Source organism: Phocoena sinus, chromosome 13 (assembly GCF_008692025.1).
Source record: "Phocoena sinus isolate mPhoSin1 chromosome 13, mPhoSin1.pri, whole genome shotgun sequence".
Taxonomy (NCBI): domain Eukaryota; kingdom Metazoa; phylum Chordata; class Mammalia; order Artiodactyla; family Phocoenidae; genus Phocoena; species Phocoena sinus.
Window position 1 is genome coordinate 2048868 of NC_045775.1, and position 17028 is coordinate 2065895.

The following is a 17028-nucleotide window of genomic DNA, read 5'->3' on the forward strand; positions in this document are numbered from 1 at the left end:
GAAAAGATTATCCTGGCTGCGATTTCTTGAGAACATTAGCGAGAAGAACTTCTAATCATGCTTCAAAACCCAGCTCAGATGGCACCTCCCTGAGAGGCTGGCACCTCTGCACATGAGCTGTGGGCTTATGTGGTCTCCAGGGGCTCGGTGGTCCCCTGCTCTGCGCCTGACTTGGAGCGGCTTTCGGTGACCACGGGCGAGCACGGATGATGTGGGCAAGGGGTGGGCTTCCTCTGAAGCCACGCTGTGAGGAGACAGATGTGCCAGAAGCAGGAGAGGTGGCCTGAGAGGAGAACCCCCCGGGGCAGAGACCTGTGTCCATGCCTCGGGCACGGCGGGGCCCCGGGCGCCATGCACTCCAGACGCGCTCGTGACTGTGGGAAAGGGGGAAGCATCCCAGGCAGGAGATATCCATCCTCGAGGACCAACAGCTCTGGCTGCGTTTGTGCTTTAAACACAGATCCCTTTCTTTGAGAAATCCCAGGAGACCAGGTCTGTAGGTGCGATGTTCGTGCGTCCTTCTCAGTGATTTAAGTGCCGGTAGATAACAGGGGTATGACGTGGGCATCTCCGTGCCCTGGGACATCCCGCCCTCAGCATCTTTCCCACTCTGGCCATGTCACCCCACGGGGGGTCCGTGTTTTGGTGGCAAAGAGCAGGTAGTCGTTGGAGCTCAGGAAGCAGTGCCCGGAAACCTGACAACTCACAGCAGGTCAACAGATTTATAAGCAAAGAGGGGAAGAAAGCACTAGAAAGTCCTCAAAGAGAATCAAAATCAAACTCAGTTCACTGAGAATCCACATTTTACATTGGTTAAGGAAAGATATTCAGAATTTTTCTTTTCACAAAAATGATGTCATAAGGGGAATGTAAGCAGCTAATGTATATTTAATTGCTGAAAGGCAAAGTGAGTTACGTTCTTAATTCTGACAATTAAGTTTTCTGTCCTTTTCTCAAGCACTCCAGGAATAAGCGTCATTTCTAGGAGACTGTTATCCCAAAATTGACCCTTGGTCCCGGCAGCGGGAGGAAGGTCAGCTTAAGCTAAGGCAAGCTTGCCCAGTGGTCACCATTCACATGTGTCTGGGACGTGCTTCTCCCTGGGCCTGAGCTGGATGGCAGATTCAACATCTGACCAAGCACCGGCCTCTCCAGCCTCCCCGCCCCGCATCCGCTCCGCTCCCCCTGCCCTCAGAGCCTGCTGAGGCAGATGGGTTAGGAATTGTTGCTTCCACTTAGAAGGTCACAACACCTAGGCCTTGGGCAGGCAGGCCGCTGTTACCAGGGCGCAGCTGCTGACACTGGGGTGTGACCGTCCACCAGCCCTGCATCCAGGAGGCCTTCAGCCCATCCAGGTCACACCAGGAGTGGCCCCGCTGCGGGGCGAGGGCTGTCGTCTTGGCCGGCTTCTCCCATCTTTTGGACGTGCCGACCTGGGGACATGGCCCTGGTCGGCTCATGGGACCTGTCCTCCCCGAGGCTGAGCAGGTCGCCAAGAGCACAGCCCAAGGTGTGGGCTGAGCAGCACAGGGAGCGGTGGCCTAGCCGGGTGACGGGGGCGGGGCGTCCATCTGTCTGGGTCGGGCCGGCGGCAGGACCCGCTCCCCATGCACTCACCGTACTCCGCTCTTGCAGCCTCCGTGCAGCTGTGGCGGTCCCGCCTGGGACGGGTGACGTGCTCCATGGCCAACTGTCTGCTGCTCATGAAGGTATGATGTTCTCAGGGCGGGGCGGGGGGACCGCTGGGACCTCGAGGTGGTGTGCATGCGGGGGCGGTTATCGAGCAGAGAGGCCAGTGAGACACTCGGGATAAATGTGCTTTAATTTCTACTGAAAGAAATGTCAATAGAATGTAGAATTTACACTGCCAAGTTTAATTGTTCGAACAGGGGTCGAGATGATTTAATTGAAATCCTCCTCATGCTCTCAATTCTCTCTCCCTCCTGTTTTTCTCTGGATTCAGTCCCAGAGTTGGCCTCTGTTCCCCCCATTAGAGAAGGTGGTGTCCCTCGTCCTGACCTGACTTGCGCTCAATGGCCATGGCATCTGGGGACAGGCTTCCCCGGGAGATCTGCTCCTTAGCCCCGCCCCCCCCCCCACTGCCAGCCCCCGGGGAGGCGGCTGGGGGAAGAGGAGGCTGAACCGAGGGCGTCGCTCCTTTGTTCGTCCATCCGTGCCTCCCTGGCAGGGCCCAGCGGCAGGGGCTGGAGGCTGCTGCCCAAATCAGTGAGCCGCAGACACCCAGAGCAGCTCCATTAACATCTGGGCCATTAAGAGGCCAGATCGTGGCCCTCCCACGGGCCAGCCCAGGGTCACTCCTGAGCTTGGTTTTAGCAGAGCAGAGCAGGCAAATGGCCGAGGGGAGAAGCGGGCTCCGGGAGCTGGTGTCTAACCCTGACAGGGCAGCCCCGCGAGGGGACCGCGTCCCGGGCCAGCTGTGGGTCCCGTGCAGAAGGCCACGCTGGGTGTGCACTCGGCTCCTGCCCCAGGGCCCTGCCTTCCGCGCGTCGCTGTGACCCTGGGGTGCAGACTGCCTCGCGTGCCCCTCCCACCCCCGAGCCCCGGGGACCTCCCCTGAAACGAAGGCCCGTAGGGATGCACTTGCAGCCCCCCTTGGACAGCGCCTTGGGGTTAAGGCGCTCTGGTTCTCTCAGCTCCTCCCTTCCTGCCACCCTGACCCCTGACACGGCGCCCCGTCCCTCCCGCGGGTGGAGGGAGCCGCCCAGGGCCACTGCCGCCTTCCTTCCGCGGAGCTCGCCGGCTCACGCGCAGAAACAAAGGACACATCGTAAAGTCACGGGCCGATCGGTGTCTCCTTGGTCACGGGCTGGGACACCTCAGGAGGGTCTCCTGTTCCACTGGTGGCTTCGTATGTGCATTTTTAAGGCACATTAATAGAAAATTGTGGGATAAGAATACCCTTTGCCTACTGCTGGAGTGATGATACCACCAGGCGCCAGACTAAGTCTTGTACCTACGTTGTCGGGACTCAGTACAGAACAGATCACTGTGCTTCAAAACTACTTTTACCACAAGTGCAGTTTAATTTGAGATTTTAGATTATGCTTTCATTTCCACGAGTTAAAAAAAGGAATGAAAAACTTTGCGGCTGAGGCGCCAGCACGCGTGCGCATCCTTTCGCCACCTAGTGAGCGAGCCCGGAATTACAGCAGCGTCGGCCTCACCGGCGCGTCGCGTCCCTTCCGTTCGCCTATGGGCGACGCTGGGTTACTTCAGCAGCCGCTTCTTATTCTGAATAACATTTCTGCTACGGCGACGTGAACGCTGATTCACCTTCTTAACGATGAGCAGTCTGTCCACACGCTTCAGCCCGAACGTGTGCCTGAAACACCGTCGCAGCCTGGGCACCCCAGCGCATCTGGGAGACTCAGGGCGCCGCGCCGCCCGCCTCCGTGCCCCGCCACGCGGTGCAGCTGCTGAAAGAAGAGGGGGAGGACGGAGCTAGAGCGGTCGGTCCCTGCGAGCGGGCCGCGCCCGCCCGACCTCAAGCGCACCGTTCAGCCGGGGCCGCATCTCCTCGTTTCCTCCGGTAAATAAACGATTTCGTTAAATGGTCGTCCGCTGACAAGCTCTGGCCGCGCTCCGCTCTGGTTTACCGGAGGCCGGGCTCCTTGGAACCGCCAGGGCCCGGGCCCGAGGCTGCAGCCACCCGGGGCCGCCGCCCGGGCCCGGCGCCTCGTCTGAAAGCCTCCGCACGGGGTCCCCACGGCTGTGTCCGCCCAGCCGTGCTCTCCCAGGAGCGCCGCTCCGGCGGGACGGCGGCCGCATACCTCTCCGTAGCAGGCCGGAGCGCCGAGCCGTGGAGGTGTCAGGCGGCGACGCCGGCCACAGAGCCACCCGGAGACGCGGGCCGGGATCGGGGCGTGTGCACTGGCCTGACCCGGTGACACCTGGGCGCTGCCGGACACGAACGGCGAGGTGGCCTTTCGTTCGCCCTAAACCTGGAGCGAGGCGTAGACGTTCAGCACGGTGGGTGATTCTCAGATGCTCCGAGGTGCCCCCGTCTCCCCGCAGAAGTCCAGGGCTCAGCAGCGCCGGACCCCAAGCCGGGCCTCAGCGTCCCTCGGGCCCCAGGCGCCGGGGGCCACTGCCGCCCCGGAGCAGGCTCTCGGTACACCCTCACCCGCGCGCTCCCGCTGGGCAGGGCGCGGGCAGCGGTGCCAGGAGCCGAGGGGGACAGGCAGGTGCTGCCGGCTCGCCACCTGCACCAGCAAGTCCAGTTCGTTGTGAAGAGCTGCTCTTGAAGCTGCCAGACTGGAGAGTCTTTCCATTTTTTTTTCCCTGCTAAACTGGAACGTTTCTTGTTGTCTGTCTGTCTTCATAACATCCCAGTTAGCGAACTAGTAACGCCTGTCCCAGTTTTCATGAGATTGAAAACGTAGACGACTAAAGAAAGAAAAGTACCTCGTGGGGTTTCACGAAGACTCAGTGAGGAGAACACTGCCGCGCGGCCTGCTGTTTGCTGACCCGGGAGACGCAGGGAGCTGTTCACACCAGCCCGGGACAGTGCCCACCAGCAGGCGGGACGGTGACCCTGCCGTCTGAGCTCGGGGCTGTTGGGGATTTGTCCTTGTGACCCTGGCAAGACGGCCAGGTGCCCTGGATGGCCTCCTCCCGCCAGAGCCAGCGAGCTCTCCCGGCCCACCTGTTTTACGGGGCTTATGTTTGTCTACATTTAAGAACTTTACCTCGAGTTTTAGTAAAGAAAATGTTTAAGAGACGCTATTAATAAATCCAGTTTCTGTGTCTGGCAGATGGAGGCAAGACAAAATTCACCAATTAAGGATTTTGTCAGAAAAGAAAGAGTGAGTCCAGGTGAGATACTAGTTGCTACTCAGAAGCTGGAAGAAGAAAGCCCCTCTGCCCTAAGGGCACAACCAGAGCCCCTCGGGGAGAGGCAGGCTCTCAGGACCGTAGTTACACACAGAACTCAGAGCCTGGCTTGCTGGGCCGTCTGCCGCCCTCACGGCGGTGCCATGTCCCACCTGCCCACGCATTCGTGTTCCCGCTTCACATGCGAGTCTGCAGGTACCTGAGCTCCTGTAACGTGTAAAACAGAGCGTGATCCTCCTAACCGTAGGATGCTCTCTGGGTCCCCACAGGATTACGTGCTGGCCGTGGACGCGTACCGCTCGGTCATCCAGTACTGCCCACACCAGGAGCCCCAGCTGCTGAGCTGCATTGGCCGGATCTTCCTCCAGGTGTGAGCCGCGCGGTTGGCAGGGTGGGCCGGGGTTGCCTTAGTGTGGATGCTGTAGATTTCAGAAAGAACAGGAGATACATCAAATCAGACTTCCGTGACTGTAGAAGGGGTAGTTTTCTTGGTCCTGGCTTGACTGCGCTCTGGGCTTTGACGTGATGAGGAAGCCAATTGCTAGACGTGCATTCTCGTAGATTTTCACCTGGGAAGCGCTGAGATGGATTCCTTGAGAAATTGCCCTGTTGCAGGTAGAAGTGTGTTGACAAAACCGTCAGTACTTACTTTAAGTGGCTGATAACGTAGCCAAAGCGCGCTTGAATCCACGTGCGTGGACAAAGGAGGTCCCGCTTGGAGCCATGGTCCCGACAGTGCGGGAAGCCGGGACGTACCCGCTTTGCCAGGGATGGCGCTGAAGCCGGGGCGCATTTGGTGCCGGGGTGCCAGGCGCCCGTCCTCGCTCCTGTCCTCCCCACGACGACAGGCCCACACTCGCAGGCCGAGCGCGGGTGCCTCATCCCCGCACCCTCAGTCTCAAAGGGTGTCGACCGTAGCACCCGCAGCCTGGGCGGGAGCCTGATGGGGCCGTCCGTGGTGGTCAAAGCAAGGGGGATGGATGTGGGGAGGCGCTGGCCCTGAGCGGGTGCCCTGCTGGGCCATCCTCCACCGCCGTGTGACCGGCCCACTTTACAGAGGAGCAGACTGAGGCTTCCCGGGGCTCAAGTGACCTGCCTGAGGTCCCAGAGGTCAGGCCCACAGGAGGAATCTGAACAAGGTCACCCAGAGCCCAGGTTCTCTTCACTGACGTTGGTCCTGTCCTCCTGCACCTCCTGGCCGCTGTGCACACGAATGCGTGCACACACGCACCCCACCTCCACCCCGTCCTCCACGCCATGCACAGACGCAAGCACGCGCACACACGCCGCTCCCCCAGGGGGGCATCCAGGGACAACCCAACAGTGAAAGCCGCCTGTGTGTCGTCCAAGTCCCTCCCAGGATGCCCGGGGTTCCTGCCCCAGTCTCTGAAGCTTGACCTTCACTGAGTAACTCATGGATGTTGAAGAACGCGTGTTCTAGCATCTGAAAGACCCGGGTTTCTGTTTGTCCTTGGTGCTTACCTAGCCTTGACCCTGGGCTGGCCACCCTCCTGAGCTGCATCCTCTCCTCTGTGCACCAGGGACGCTCGTGGCTGCCTCTTGGGGTCCTTGTGCCGATGAAACGAGACAGCCGTGTAAAGAATGCCGTGCCCGGGATCTCGTGGTGCCCGGTTATTATCCTGATTCTCATACTAAAAGAATGTTCTGTATCTGCTCTAATTTCTCACTACTCAGGACGGTCTCAGAAACTTCATTTCTGTCTTAATTTGCATAATTTGAGCAATGTATGCCGGAGATCCATCTAGGAACCCCGAAATATGAAAGCACAGTCTTTCTGTGACAGTCACGGACCTGACGGCCCAGGGGAGGGACCCTGACGGTCAGACTGGGGCTTGGTCGGTGCTTCCCTCGAGACATTTCTGGCCACAGAAGTATTCACATTTGCGCCTCCAGTATGTTGGGCTCCCCGGGGAAGTGTCCCCAGATCTCTGCAGTTATCGTTATAAGTGAGATTGGTCTGGGTTTGTGCGTGCATATGTGTGTGTGTGTGTGTGAGCGTGCCCTTCTCAAAAGCATTTGGTATCTGTGTTGTGTCTTCATAAAAGTAGCTGCTTGCTTGCTTTCTCTGTCCTCTGGGATATTCTGGACACTCTGGAATTACATGTTCCTGGGAGATTTGAATAACTGACCTCAAAGAGGTCTCGGCCACCCTCGTAGGATTTGTTGGATAACTTAATATTGTTACTAATGGCTTCAGTGTTCCACGCGTGAGGTTTTTCTCTCTGCTTCTGGGATCGATTTTGGCAATTTAGAGTGCCAAGGAAATCCCGTTTGGTCTGTGTATTCACATGTGTTTTTGCTTAGAGTTCGGTAAAATATAGCCTTCTTTCATAATTACTTCAACTTCACTTTAACTGTAGTTATTTCTCCTTTTACATTTATAATTGTTTACTCATGCTTTCTTTTCCTTGGTTAGTTCATCCACTTATTATCTGTTGTTTTCTTCAAATAACTAGTTTGGGTTTGTTTATTTGCTTACTAGATACTTTGCAATATTTTTAATTGCCTTTTTATATTGTTTAATTTTTTACACTGCCTCTAAGTCTTAGAAAATCAGTAGGATTTTAAATCCTAATTACGTTTTAATAATTATGAAGATGTGGACTTCCCTGGTGTCACGGTGGTTAAGAATCCGCCTGCCAGTGCAGGGGACACGGGTTCAAGCCGTGGTCCAGGAAGATCCCGCACACCACGGAGCAACTAAGCCCGTGCACCACAAGTACTGAGCCTGCGCTCTAGAGCCTGCGAGCCACAACTACCGGAGCCCGCGTGCCTAGAGCCCGTGCTCCACAACAAGAGAAGCCACTGCAGTGAGAAGCCTGCGCACCGCAACGAAGAGTAGCCCCCGCTCACCGCAATTAGAGAAAGCCCGCGCGCAGCAACGAAGACCCAGTGCAGCCAAAAATAAATTAATTCTTTAAAAAAAAAACAAATACAAGGATGTGAACTTACCTTCTAATGACCAGAAAAATCAGTAGGTGGCAAAGAAAATTCTAAGATTCCTTCGTTATCTCCCACTAGAAAACAGTTTCAGTGCAAGTCCTGTACCAGCTCCTTGAGGCTGTGCTGTGCAGAGGGCCAGCACGTGGTCTGGGAGTTGGACAGTCCCATTCTGTTATGTTAGCTTTGTGACCTGAGGAAACCACCCAGCCTTTCTGAGCCTCATCTTTTTAATCCAGAGAGTGAAGAAAGGAGTGGGACCAACAGCACAGCTTGTTAGAAGTTGTGAGCTGTGGGAAGCACTTAGCACAGCACCCAGCAGACATTCAGGGCCTGGTGCACCTTTGTTATCATTTGGTGAGCGTCAGTATCTCCATCAGTATGCCCCTGGGCCCTTGGAGGATGCAGGGTAAGTGAGCGCACTGCGGGGAACGCAGACGTTCAGGCCTCTGTGGGGGACCCCGGGTGCTCCCACCGTGTGCGTGAGGGCGGGGCCAGTAGATGCGCGGATGGTGCCACTTTGTTTCCTCCTCCTGGTGGGGTGTTTTTCGGGGCAGCATTGACAACAGAGAGGGGCCGGAGACCGTGAGGGTAGCTTGATGGGCGCTGGCTAAGGACTCGAGATCCCCGGGTTGGCGACGAAGGGCGCTCATTACTCACAGCAGCAGCAGTGCAGCCAGTGTCATCGTGTCACCAAACACCAGGCCCTGGTTTCCCAGGGTAACGTGAAGGGGCCGGGTGCTGCCTGCAGGGGGCTCGCTGTGGAGAGTAACCCAGACCCTTGGTGCTGGGTGGTGGGCACGCCTGCCCTTGGCTGCAGGGAGGTACCGCGGGCTTCCCTGGAAGGAAGGGGAAGGGAACAAGCGCTCCCGGCAGGTGGCTGGAGGACCCCGGGGATTGGGATGGGGGTGAGTGTGCAGAAGAGAGGGCACTGACGCTGCAGCTGCGATGCTGTCCCCTCGGCAGATGCAGAGACATCTCGTGGTGTGTTGTAATGAGATGCCCTGGAGTCAGCTGCTCCAGAGCTGCTCCTTTAGGCCTGAAACACAGAGGCCTTTGTTCTTCCTTCACCCTGGTCGTAAGGTCTTTGTTTTCACAGGGTTTTCATTTTTCCTGTATTTTGCAGTCTAAGCCTTAGATCATTGATCTCCTTCCTCGTGCAGAAGGAGACCCGATTCCCTCTTAAGCCCCCGCCCCCCAGGCTGTGGTCCGCAGCGATGGCAGGACGGGGGAGGGGGTTTAGCCATCAGGACCCCCAGTGGCTCTGGCTTCATTTTAGAGGGAGCTGAGGAGGTGTCCGTAACTGTTTGCTAAGAGCGCGGACATTTGTTCGCACGATAGAATTCTGTGTTATTGGGTCAGAATATGACTGAAATTTGTTAGTTTGATAATCTCTGTCATTTTACTGGTCACAAATAACCCCCCAGTAATTGATTGGGAGACTGTAATATTATACCAAAAGGTAAATGTTGTACTTTTTTAGTCTTTTTTTTTTTTTTTTTAACGATAATATCAAGCTTAATTTGCCAAATATACAAGTGGGACTTGTGGGGCATGTTTTGCCTGGGTGCTAGTGGCAGAGGTTTCTTGAAATGATCCACGGGCAGGTTTAAGAACGGGCCCGGGGCCTGGCCAGAGTCGGGAGCCAGGATTCCTTTTGAAGGGTACAAATTAAAAACTGTAAGAGACTTGTTAACACGCAGGTGTATTAAGCACTCCCTTTCTGACATAGAGATAGATGTTGACATCCTGCTGTATCCTAAATGGCTCTTACTTTATTTTGGTAACAAAAAGTGATAATCAGTAAATGGTTATACCAAAGTTTTACCCTGCCTGATACATAACATTAGGAAACTGTGTATGTGGGTTTAGATTGAACATTTGTCAGCTGAACTGACTACATAATTTTGTCAAAGCAGATTGGAGACATAAAGACAGCTGAAAAGTACTTTCAAGACGTAGAGAAAGTAACACAGAAACTGGATGGACTGCAGGGTAAAATAATGGTTTTAATGAACAGGTATGTATTTTTCCTTCCAGTTTTACTGAGATATAATTAACTCACAGCCCGGTGTAAGTTTAAGGTGTGCGGCGTGATCTGATTTACATACTGACATCGTGAAGTGAGGACCACAGGAAGTTTCATGAACATCCATCATCATATGTAACGTACGGCCGTAACGGTGTTCGTCGCGTTGCACACTGCGTCCCTAGAACTTACTTATAACTGGAAGTTTGTACCTTTTGACCACCTTCATCTAATCCCCCCTCCCCCCTCCCCTCCACGGGCAACCACAAATCTGATCTTTTTCTGTTTGTTTGAAGTATAATTGCCTTGCAACACTGTGTTAGCTTCTGTTATACAACGTAGGGACTTGATATTTCTATAGCTTTCAAACTATCACCACCATTCGTCTAATTATGACCTGTCTCCACACACACAGTTCTCACATTATCACTGACTGCATTTCTCACGCTGTGCGTTTCAGACCCGTGACATGTTTATTTTGCACCTGAAGTTTGTCCCTCTATATCTCCCTCCCTTAATCACCTGTTTCTGTCCTCCCCTCACCCACCCCACTTCTGGCAACCACCTGTTTGCTCTCTGTGTCTGTAACTCTGTTTCTGTTCTGTGTTTGTTCGTTTTTAGATTCCACATATAAGTGAAATTGTACAGTATTTGTTTTTCTCTGACTTATTTCACTTAGCATAATGCCCTCTAGGTCCATCCATGTTGTCACAAATGGTAAGATTTCATTCTTTTTTATGGCCAAGTAATATTGTAATATTCCATGCACTGCACGCACACCCCTTTATCCATTCATCTGTTGACGGACACTTAGATTGCTTTCTGTATCTTGGCAATTGTAAATAATGCTGCAGTGAACGTAGGGGTGCATGTATTTTTTTCTAATGAGTGTTTTTATTTTCTTTGGATAAATACCCAGGAGTGGAATTGCTGGCTCGTATGGCAGCTCTATTTTTAGTTTTTTGAGGACCCTCCATACTGTTCTCCACAGCGGCTGCACCAGTTTACATTCCCACCAACAGGGCACAAGGGTCCCCTTTCTCCACAGCCTCACCACCACTTGTTATTTGTTGTCTTTTTGATAACAGCCATTCTGACAGGTGTGAGGTGATATCTTATTGTGGTTTTCATTTGCATTTCCCCGACGATTAGTGACATTGCACATCTTTCCATGTGTCTGGCCATCTGTATGTCTTCCTTGGAAAATTGTGTATTCAGGTCCTCTGCCCATTTTTTAATCAGGTTTTTTTGATGTTGAGTTGTTTGAGTTCTTTGCCTGTTAACCCCTATTTGACATATATCAGTTGCAAACATCTTCTCCCATTCGGCTGGCTGCCCTTTCATCTTGTTGAGTTTCCTTCACTGTGCAAAAGCTTCTTGGTTTGATGTAGTCCTGGCTGTTTATGTTTGCTTTTGTTTCTCTTGCTTGAGGAGACAGATCCAAAAAACTATTGCTAAGACTGATGTCAAAGAATACTGCCTATATTTTCCTCTAGAAGTTGTATGGTTTCAGGTCTTACATTTAAGTTTTAAATTCATTTTGAATTTACTTTTGTGTGGTGTTAGGAGTCTAGTCTGATTCTCTCGCATGTAGCTGTCCTGTTTATCCAACACCATTTATTGAAGAGTTTTTTCCTCATTGTATATTCTTGCCTCCTTTGTCACAGATTAATCGACCGTGTAAGTAGGGGGTTATTCAGGTCTTCTGCCCAGTTTTTAATCTTTTTTTATGTTGAATTGAATGAGCTGTTTACTTTTTTTAGTATTTATTTATTTATTTGGCTGCATTGGGTCTTGGTTGTCGTGGCACACGGGATCTTCGTTGCAGCAAGTGGGCTCTTCGTTGCAGTGCACGGGCTCTCTAGTTGAGGCATCCCGTGGCATGTGGGATCTTAGTTCCCCAACCAGGGATCGAACCCGCGTCCCCTGCATTGGAAGGCGGATTCTTAACCACTGGACCGCCAGGGAAGCCCCTGAATGAGCTGTTTATATCTGTTGGATATTAACTCCTTATAGGTCATATCACTTGCAAATATTTTCTCCCACTCAGTAGGCTGCCTTTTCATTTTATCGATGGTTTCCTTTGCTATGCAAAAGCTTTTAAGTTTAATTAGGTCCCATTTGTTTATTTTTGCTTTTATTTCCTTTGCTTTAGGAGACGGATCCAAAAAAAATATTGCTACTATTTATGTCAGAGAGTGTACTGCCTACGATTTCCTCTAGGAGTTTTTTGGTTTCTGGTCTTATATTTAGGTCTTTAATCCATTTTGAGTTTACTTATTTTTTTGTATGGCATGAAGGGATGTTGTAATCGCATTCTTTTTTTTTTTTTGGTGGGGGGGGGGGCACCTGGGGCCATGCCACAGGGCTTGCAGGATCTTAGTTCCCTGATCAGGGGTCGAACCTGGGCCCCAGCAGTGAAAGAGCCGAGTCCTAACCACTGGACTGCCAGGGAATTCCCTCTAATTTCATTCTTTTACATGAGGCTGTCCAGTCTTCCCAACACCACTTGCTGAAGAGACTTTTCTCTGCTGTATATTCTTGCCTCCTTTGTCATAGATTAGTCGACCATAGGTGTGTGGGTTTGCCTCTGGGCTTTCTATCCTGTTCCATTGATCTATGTCAGTTTTTGTGCCAGTACCATACTGTTTTGATCATTGTAGATTTGTAGTATAGTCGGAAGTCAGAAAGCGTGATTCCTCCAGCTCGTTTTCTTTCTCAAGATAGTTTTGGCTCTTTGGGGTCTTTTGTGTTTCCCTACAAATTTAAAATTTTTTTGTCCCAGTTCTGTGAAAAATGCCATCGGTATTTTGATAGGGATTGAATTAAACTAACAGGCGTCAGACCCAGTGCAGTTTGCTCCCCAGAATGCCCTGTCCCCTGCCACATCCGGAAAGCAGTGACACCACCTGGCTCAGGTGACGCCTGAGGGGCCAGTGCTGCCTGGTCCTCCCCGTGGGGCTCCAGTTCTGGGAGCTGCCCTGTCAGTGTTGCTGCCACGCACCTGCCCGCGTCCTGACTTTCCTGGTTAATCCTCTGTGCATTGCTTACTTCCAGAGCTTTCCTTCACCTCGGTCAGAATAACTTTGCAGAAGCCCACCGATGCTTCACAGAGATTCTAAGGATTGACCCAGCAAATGCGGTGGTAAGACACCCGAGCAGAGGTGGCTCCCCCCCACCCCGTGCCCCCCGCCCCTCCCAACAAGTCTGCCGGCATCAGGCACTCTCATGGGGGCCAGGGAGGTCCTCGGGCCCTGTGAGGCCACATCCAGTCCCGCGTGTCCCCCTCCAGGCCAACAACAATGCGGCCGTGTGCCTGCTCTACCTGGGCCGACTCAAGGACTCGCTGCGGCAGCTGGAGGCCATGACCCAGCAGGACCCGCGGCACTGCCTGCACGAGAGCGCACTCTTCAACCTGACCACCATGTACGAGCTGGAGTCGTCCCGGAGTCTGCAGAAGAAGCAGGCTCTGCTCGAGGCCGTGGCCAGCAAGGAGGGGGACTGCTTCAACACACAGTGCCTCAAGCTGGCCTAGTTCCCGCCTGACGCCCGAGCCGACAAGCCCCCGCCCTGGCGTCTGCGAGCCGGCCTTCTCCATCCAGCCAAGGCCCAGGCCGCTCCGGCCGTTTGCACATGCGGGGTGAACGTAACCCAAGGGAGGGAGGGGGTCCAGGGCGCCTCGGCCCCTCCTGTGCATTCCTGGAAGCTGACCTGCTTCGTGTGCTAAGCTGAGCCACGTAACACAAACCGTTCTCGCTCCGAGCCTGAATGTTCTAGAGGATTCACAGATAGATAGATAAGGGGGAAGAGAGACCATTCGTCCCCGCCGGCATCCCAAAGCGAACCGCGTCCACTCAGCTCCTTTCCCAGCCCATGCTGGTCACCTCGGGCGGCCTGGTGAAGGGTGAACGAACCCGTCCTTCCTCCTCCTGCATTTGTACATCAGAGGGAGCGGGGGCGGGGACGCCTGGGGGTGGGTTCCGGAGAACTCGGGGCCCTACTGCACAGAACGAGGGCGGGCCTCACAGCGCGGACACTGTCCTCTCAGGTCTGAGGGTCAGGGCGTCCGCGGTCCTGTTTACACGGTCACTCCTGCTTTTATGAGTGCTTCTTCACTAAAGAACTCTGGCCAGGGTCCTTTAAACATCCAGCTGTGCTAATACTCTTTAAAACGGAACTCACTTTCAACGCTCTGGGATAAGCACCATTGCACAGAGCAAAGCGAAGCTGTATTTCTGGTCGTTTTTGTAATAAAGTAAAAACACAAGTGCAGCATCTACTGGGCAGATGGTCCCAATGCAATTGTTGAAGTACAGCTTCATTACACATTAAAATAGGAGAAAAAGATGAGACCACCAAGAGGACTGTGGGATGCCAAGGAGGTTCTAAAATCGTCTCTTTTCAAGAAGGAAAATCAGAACTCCTTATGTTTCAAAAGCCCCAAAATACGCCATTTTAATTTCTTCACCTTGAGGGTTTTCCTTCAAATCTGGCGGCGGGTGCAGGGGGGGAGGTGCTGGTATACAAAGCTCGGCCTCCACCTTGAACCTGCACGGGGCGGGAGGCGTCCGCTCGGATCCTCTCGGATTCCGGAACCGTCCTCCCGGGTCCGCTGTGTACAGAGCGGGTAACAATGCACAGGCTCCCGGGGGTGGAGGCCAAGCCAGTCAGAAACCGGACTCCAGGTTCCCCAGTAAATAAGTATTTGCATCCTGGACGCACCCTCCCCGACCACCATTCCCTCTGGGGGCGTCGAGACAGGCAGGGCAGGCACTAAACCCCTGCCGTCTGGGGCTCGCTGGGGCTCCGCACGTTTGCAGATCCTCAGAGGCAGCGAGGGAAGCGTGCCCCGGGTGTCTGTAAGGTCTGGGGTAACAGCTGTACCTTATCTAGTTCGCACTCCGTTTTCCCTCCGCCCATCACAGACTCCTGGGAAGCGCCCAGAAAGCTCTTCCTGCACAGGCTCCCCAAAACTCACAGTTTGAAGCCCTCACCCCAGCGTGACCGTCTGTGGAGACGGGCCTTCGAGGAGGTGACACAGGTGAGGTGAAGTCACAGGGTGGGGAGGAGGGGCCACATGCGGACTCGGCCATGGAGCGAGGCCTGGGAGCGGCCAGCCCTGTGGCACCTGGAGCTCGGACCTCCAGGCCCCAGAGCCGCTGTTGGTGGCATCTGTCACAGCAGCTGAGCTGGCAAGACACCCACTCCCCTCCCTGCGGTCCCTGCGCCAACGCTGTGGGCAGCCCGCGGGGGAGCAGGGCCCCTGCCACCGTGTGCCTCCACACTTCCATGACCTGTGTCCTGGACGGCCCCGGGAGGCCTGTCCGCTGTGGCACCCTCGGGCCTGGGACGGCGCCTGCCACCAGTGAGCCCAGGAGTGACTGAGCCAGCACGAGCCCGTCTGAGCCAGTCCGAGACGGGGCCAGCCCCCCCCACCCCCAGCCAAATGCTCACCAGGCGGGAGACCTGACAGTCCATGAACCTCGTCGGGATGCACACCCAGACCTGGCTTGTAGGAGCAGAAAGAGATGAGCTTTTCTGGAAAAGAAGTTTGCAACTGAGTCAAAATTTTACAGTAGGGGAGTGGTTTCACTAATTGCCCCATATTCCTAAGACGCGTTTATGCAAGACCATGCATGTTTAAAAAGTGAATGACATGGAAAAGTACTCAAAAGAAATGTATATTTACGTAATACGTGCATGTTAACGGAAGGGACTGAAAAGTAATACTAGATGTTAGATCACAGTCACAGCAAAAGGATGAGCACAAGGGCATCTTATTTGCCCTTCTGTGACTCAACCTCACATTTTCCCACATTGCGTGTGTGTGTGTGTTGTTTTTATAACCAGAAGGGAAAAAAATCATCAAAATTGGTAAATGTTTTGCCTTTAAAAAATAAAAATCGATTTAAAAATTATAGTGTGACATGCTCTATAATTGTATATACAGCGATTGAAAGGAATGGTCTGGACATGTATTCACATGGACATATCCCAAACCTGCTCAAATAATCAACATTAGGATTGTATATACCATGAAATGCCATTTACTTTTAAAATACAAACATTGTTTGTAGGTACACGTCTGCTGAACTGGAGAAAAACAGGTGCAGGAACCACGTGGCTCAGTGAGTGTCCCAGGGGAGCGAGGAAGGGGCTGGGGGATGGTCCTGGGAGACTCACCGGGGTCTGCAGAGCGCCAGTCCTTTTTTTAGAATGGCGGTTTTTTAATGTCACCCTTTATGCGTTCTCTCGATTTCTGGAAATACAAAGTCATTGACGCCTGGTTGCAGACGGTTCCCTGCTGCCACGGAAGGCCAGCCGGCCCCTGCGGGTCGGGTGTCACGACACTGGGACACTCAGACAACCTCGTCATCCTGGGGCCTCAGCGGCCCACGGGGAACAGCGCTAGTGCCCTGGGAGGGGCGAGGCCTGGCCTGGCAGTGGGAGGTGGGAGCCGCAGTGCAGGGCTTTCCAGGCTCCACAACCCTCAGGGCCCGGGGAGGAGAGAGCACACAGGAGCGAGGGGAGCAGAGCGAGGAGGGTCGCTTCACCAACAGCCTTGGCGGGAGCGCTGATGCCGCTGGACCGCAGGCACCCAAGACCCACGGCCCACAAGGGTGTGCGGCACCCTTCGCGATCACGGACAGCAAAGCCAAACCAAAAACCGGGACACAGCGTTAAGTGTCCCCCCGTCCGGAATACAAATACTTCAATCCATACCGTATACTCAAGAGCCGCAGAGAAAACGTCAGTCGTTCCTTCCACGTGCTGACGCTAACAAGATGTGCTGTTCAGGAAAGCAGTCTTGCACCCAGCAGTGCTGGGGCCACGCCCAAGGTCTACAGTGCATTTTCCAGGGGCGTGGCTGGGGCCCATCGGGGGACGGGGGGCTTCACACGCTGCCTCGGAATTCAGGTTAGCGACGCGTGTGTTCACTGTGACGCTCGCCTGCACGCGCACTTGCACGCACGCGCACACAGGACAGGCTGTGCGCTATGATTCCCTCACGTAGACCTGTGGAGCCCGGGACGGTCCCTCCGTCCACTCGCCCTGGACCCCACGCAGCGCACGCTGCCAGCTGCGCGTGAGGACCAGGCCCGGCCGGCACGGAGCTGGGCTGCGACCCCGAGACCCCGGCCGCCACCTGGGGGAGAGGGCCGCTCATTCAGCGAGGTCAGCTG

The 17028-nt window shown here is 54.1% G+C and overlaps 1 protein-coding gene across 1 annotated transcript in view; it reads left to right on the forward strand.

The window, feature by feature from the left end:
- TRAPPC12 (trafficking protein particle complex 12) overlaps window positions 1-15780 on the forward strand; it is an 81201-nt gene extending 65421 nt beyond the window's left edge. The window contains exons 10-14 of the mRNA XM_032652050.1: window positions 1636-1709; window positions 5124-5222; window positions 9735-9835; window positions 12902-12989; window positions 13137-15780. Coding sequence (XP_032507941.1) covers window positions 1636-1709; window positions 5124-5222; window positions 9735-9835; window positions 12902-12989; window positions 13137-13379 — 605 coding nt within the window. The 3' untranslated portion in view covers window positions 13380-15780. The remainder of the gene's footprint in view (window positions 1-1635; window positions 1710-5123; window positions 5223-9734; window positions 9836-12901; window positions 12990-13136) is intronic.
- The last annotated feature ends 1248 nt before the right edge of the window (window positions 15781-17028 follow it).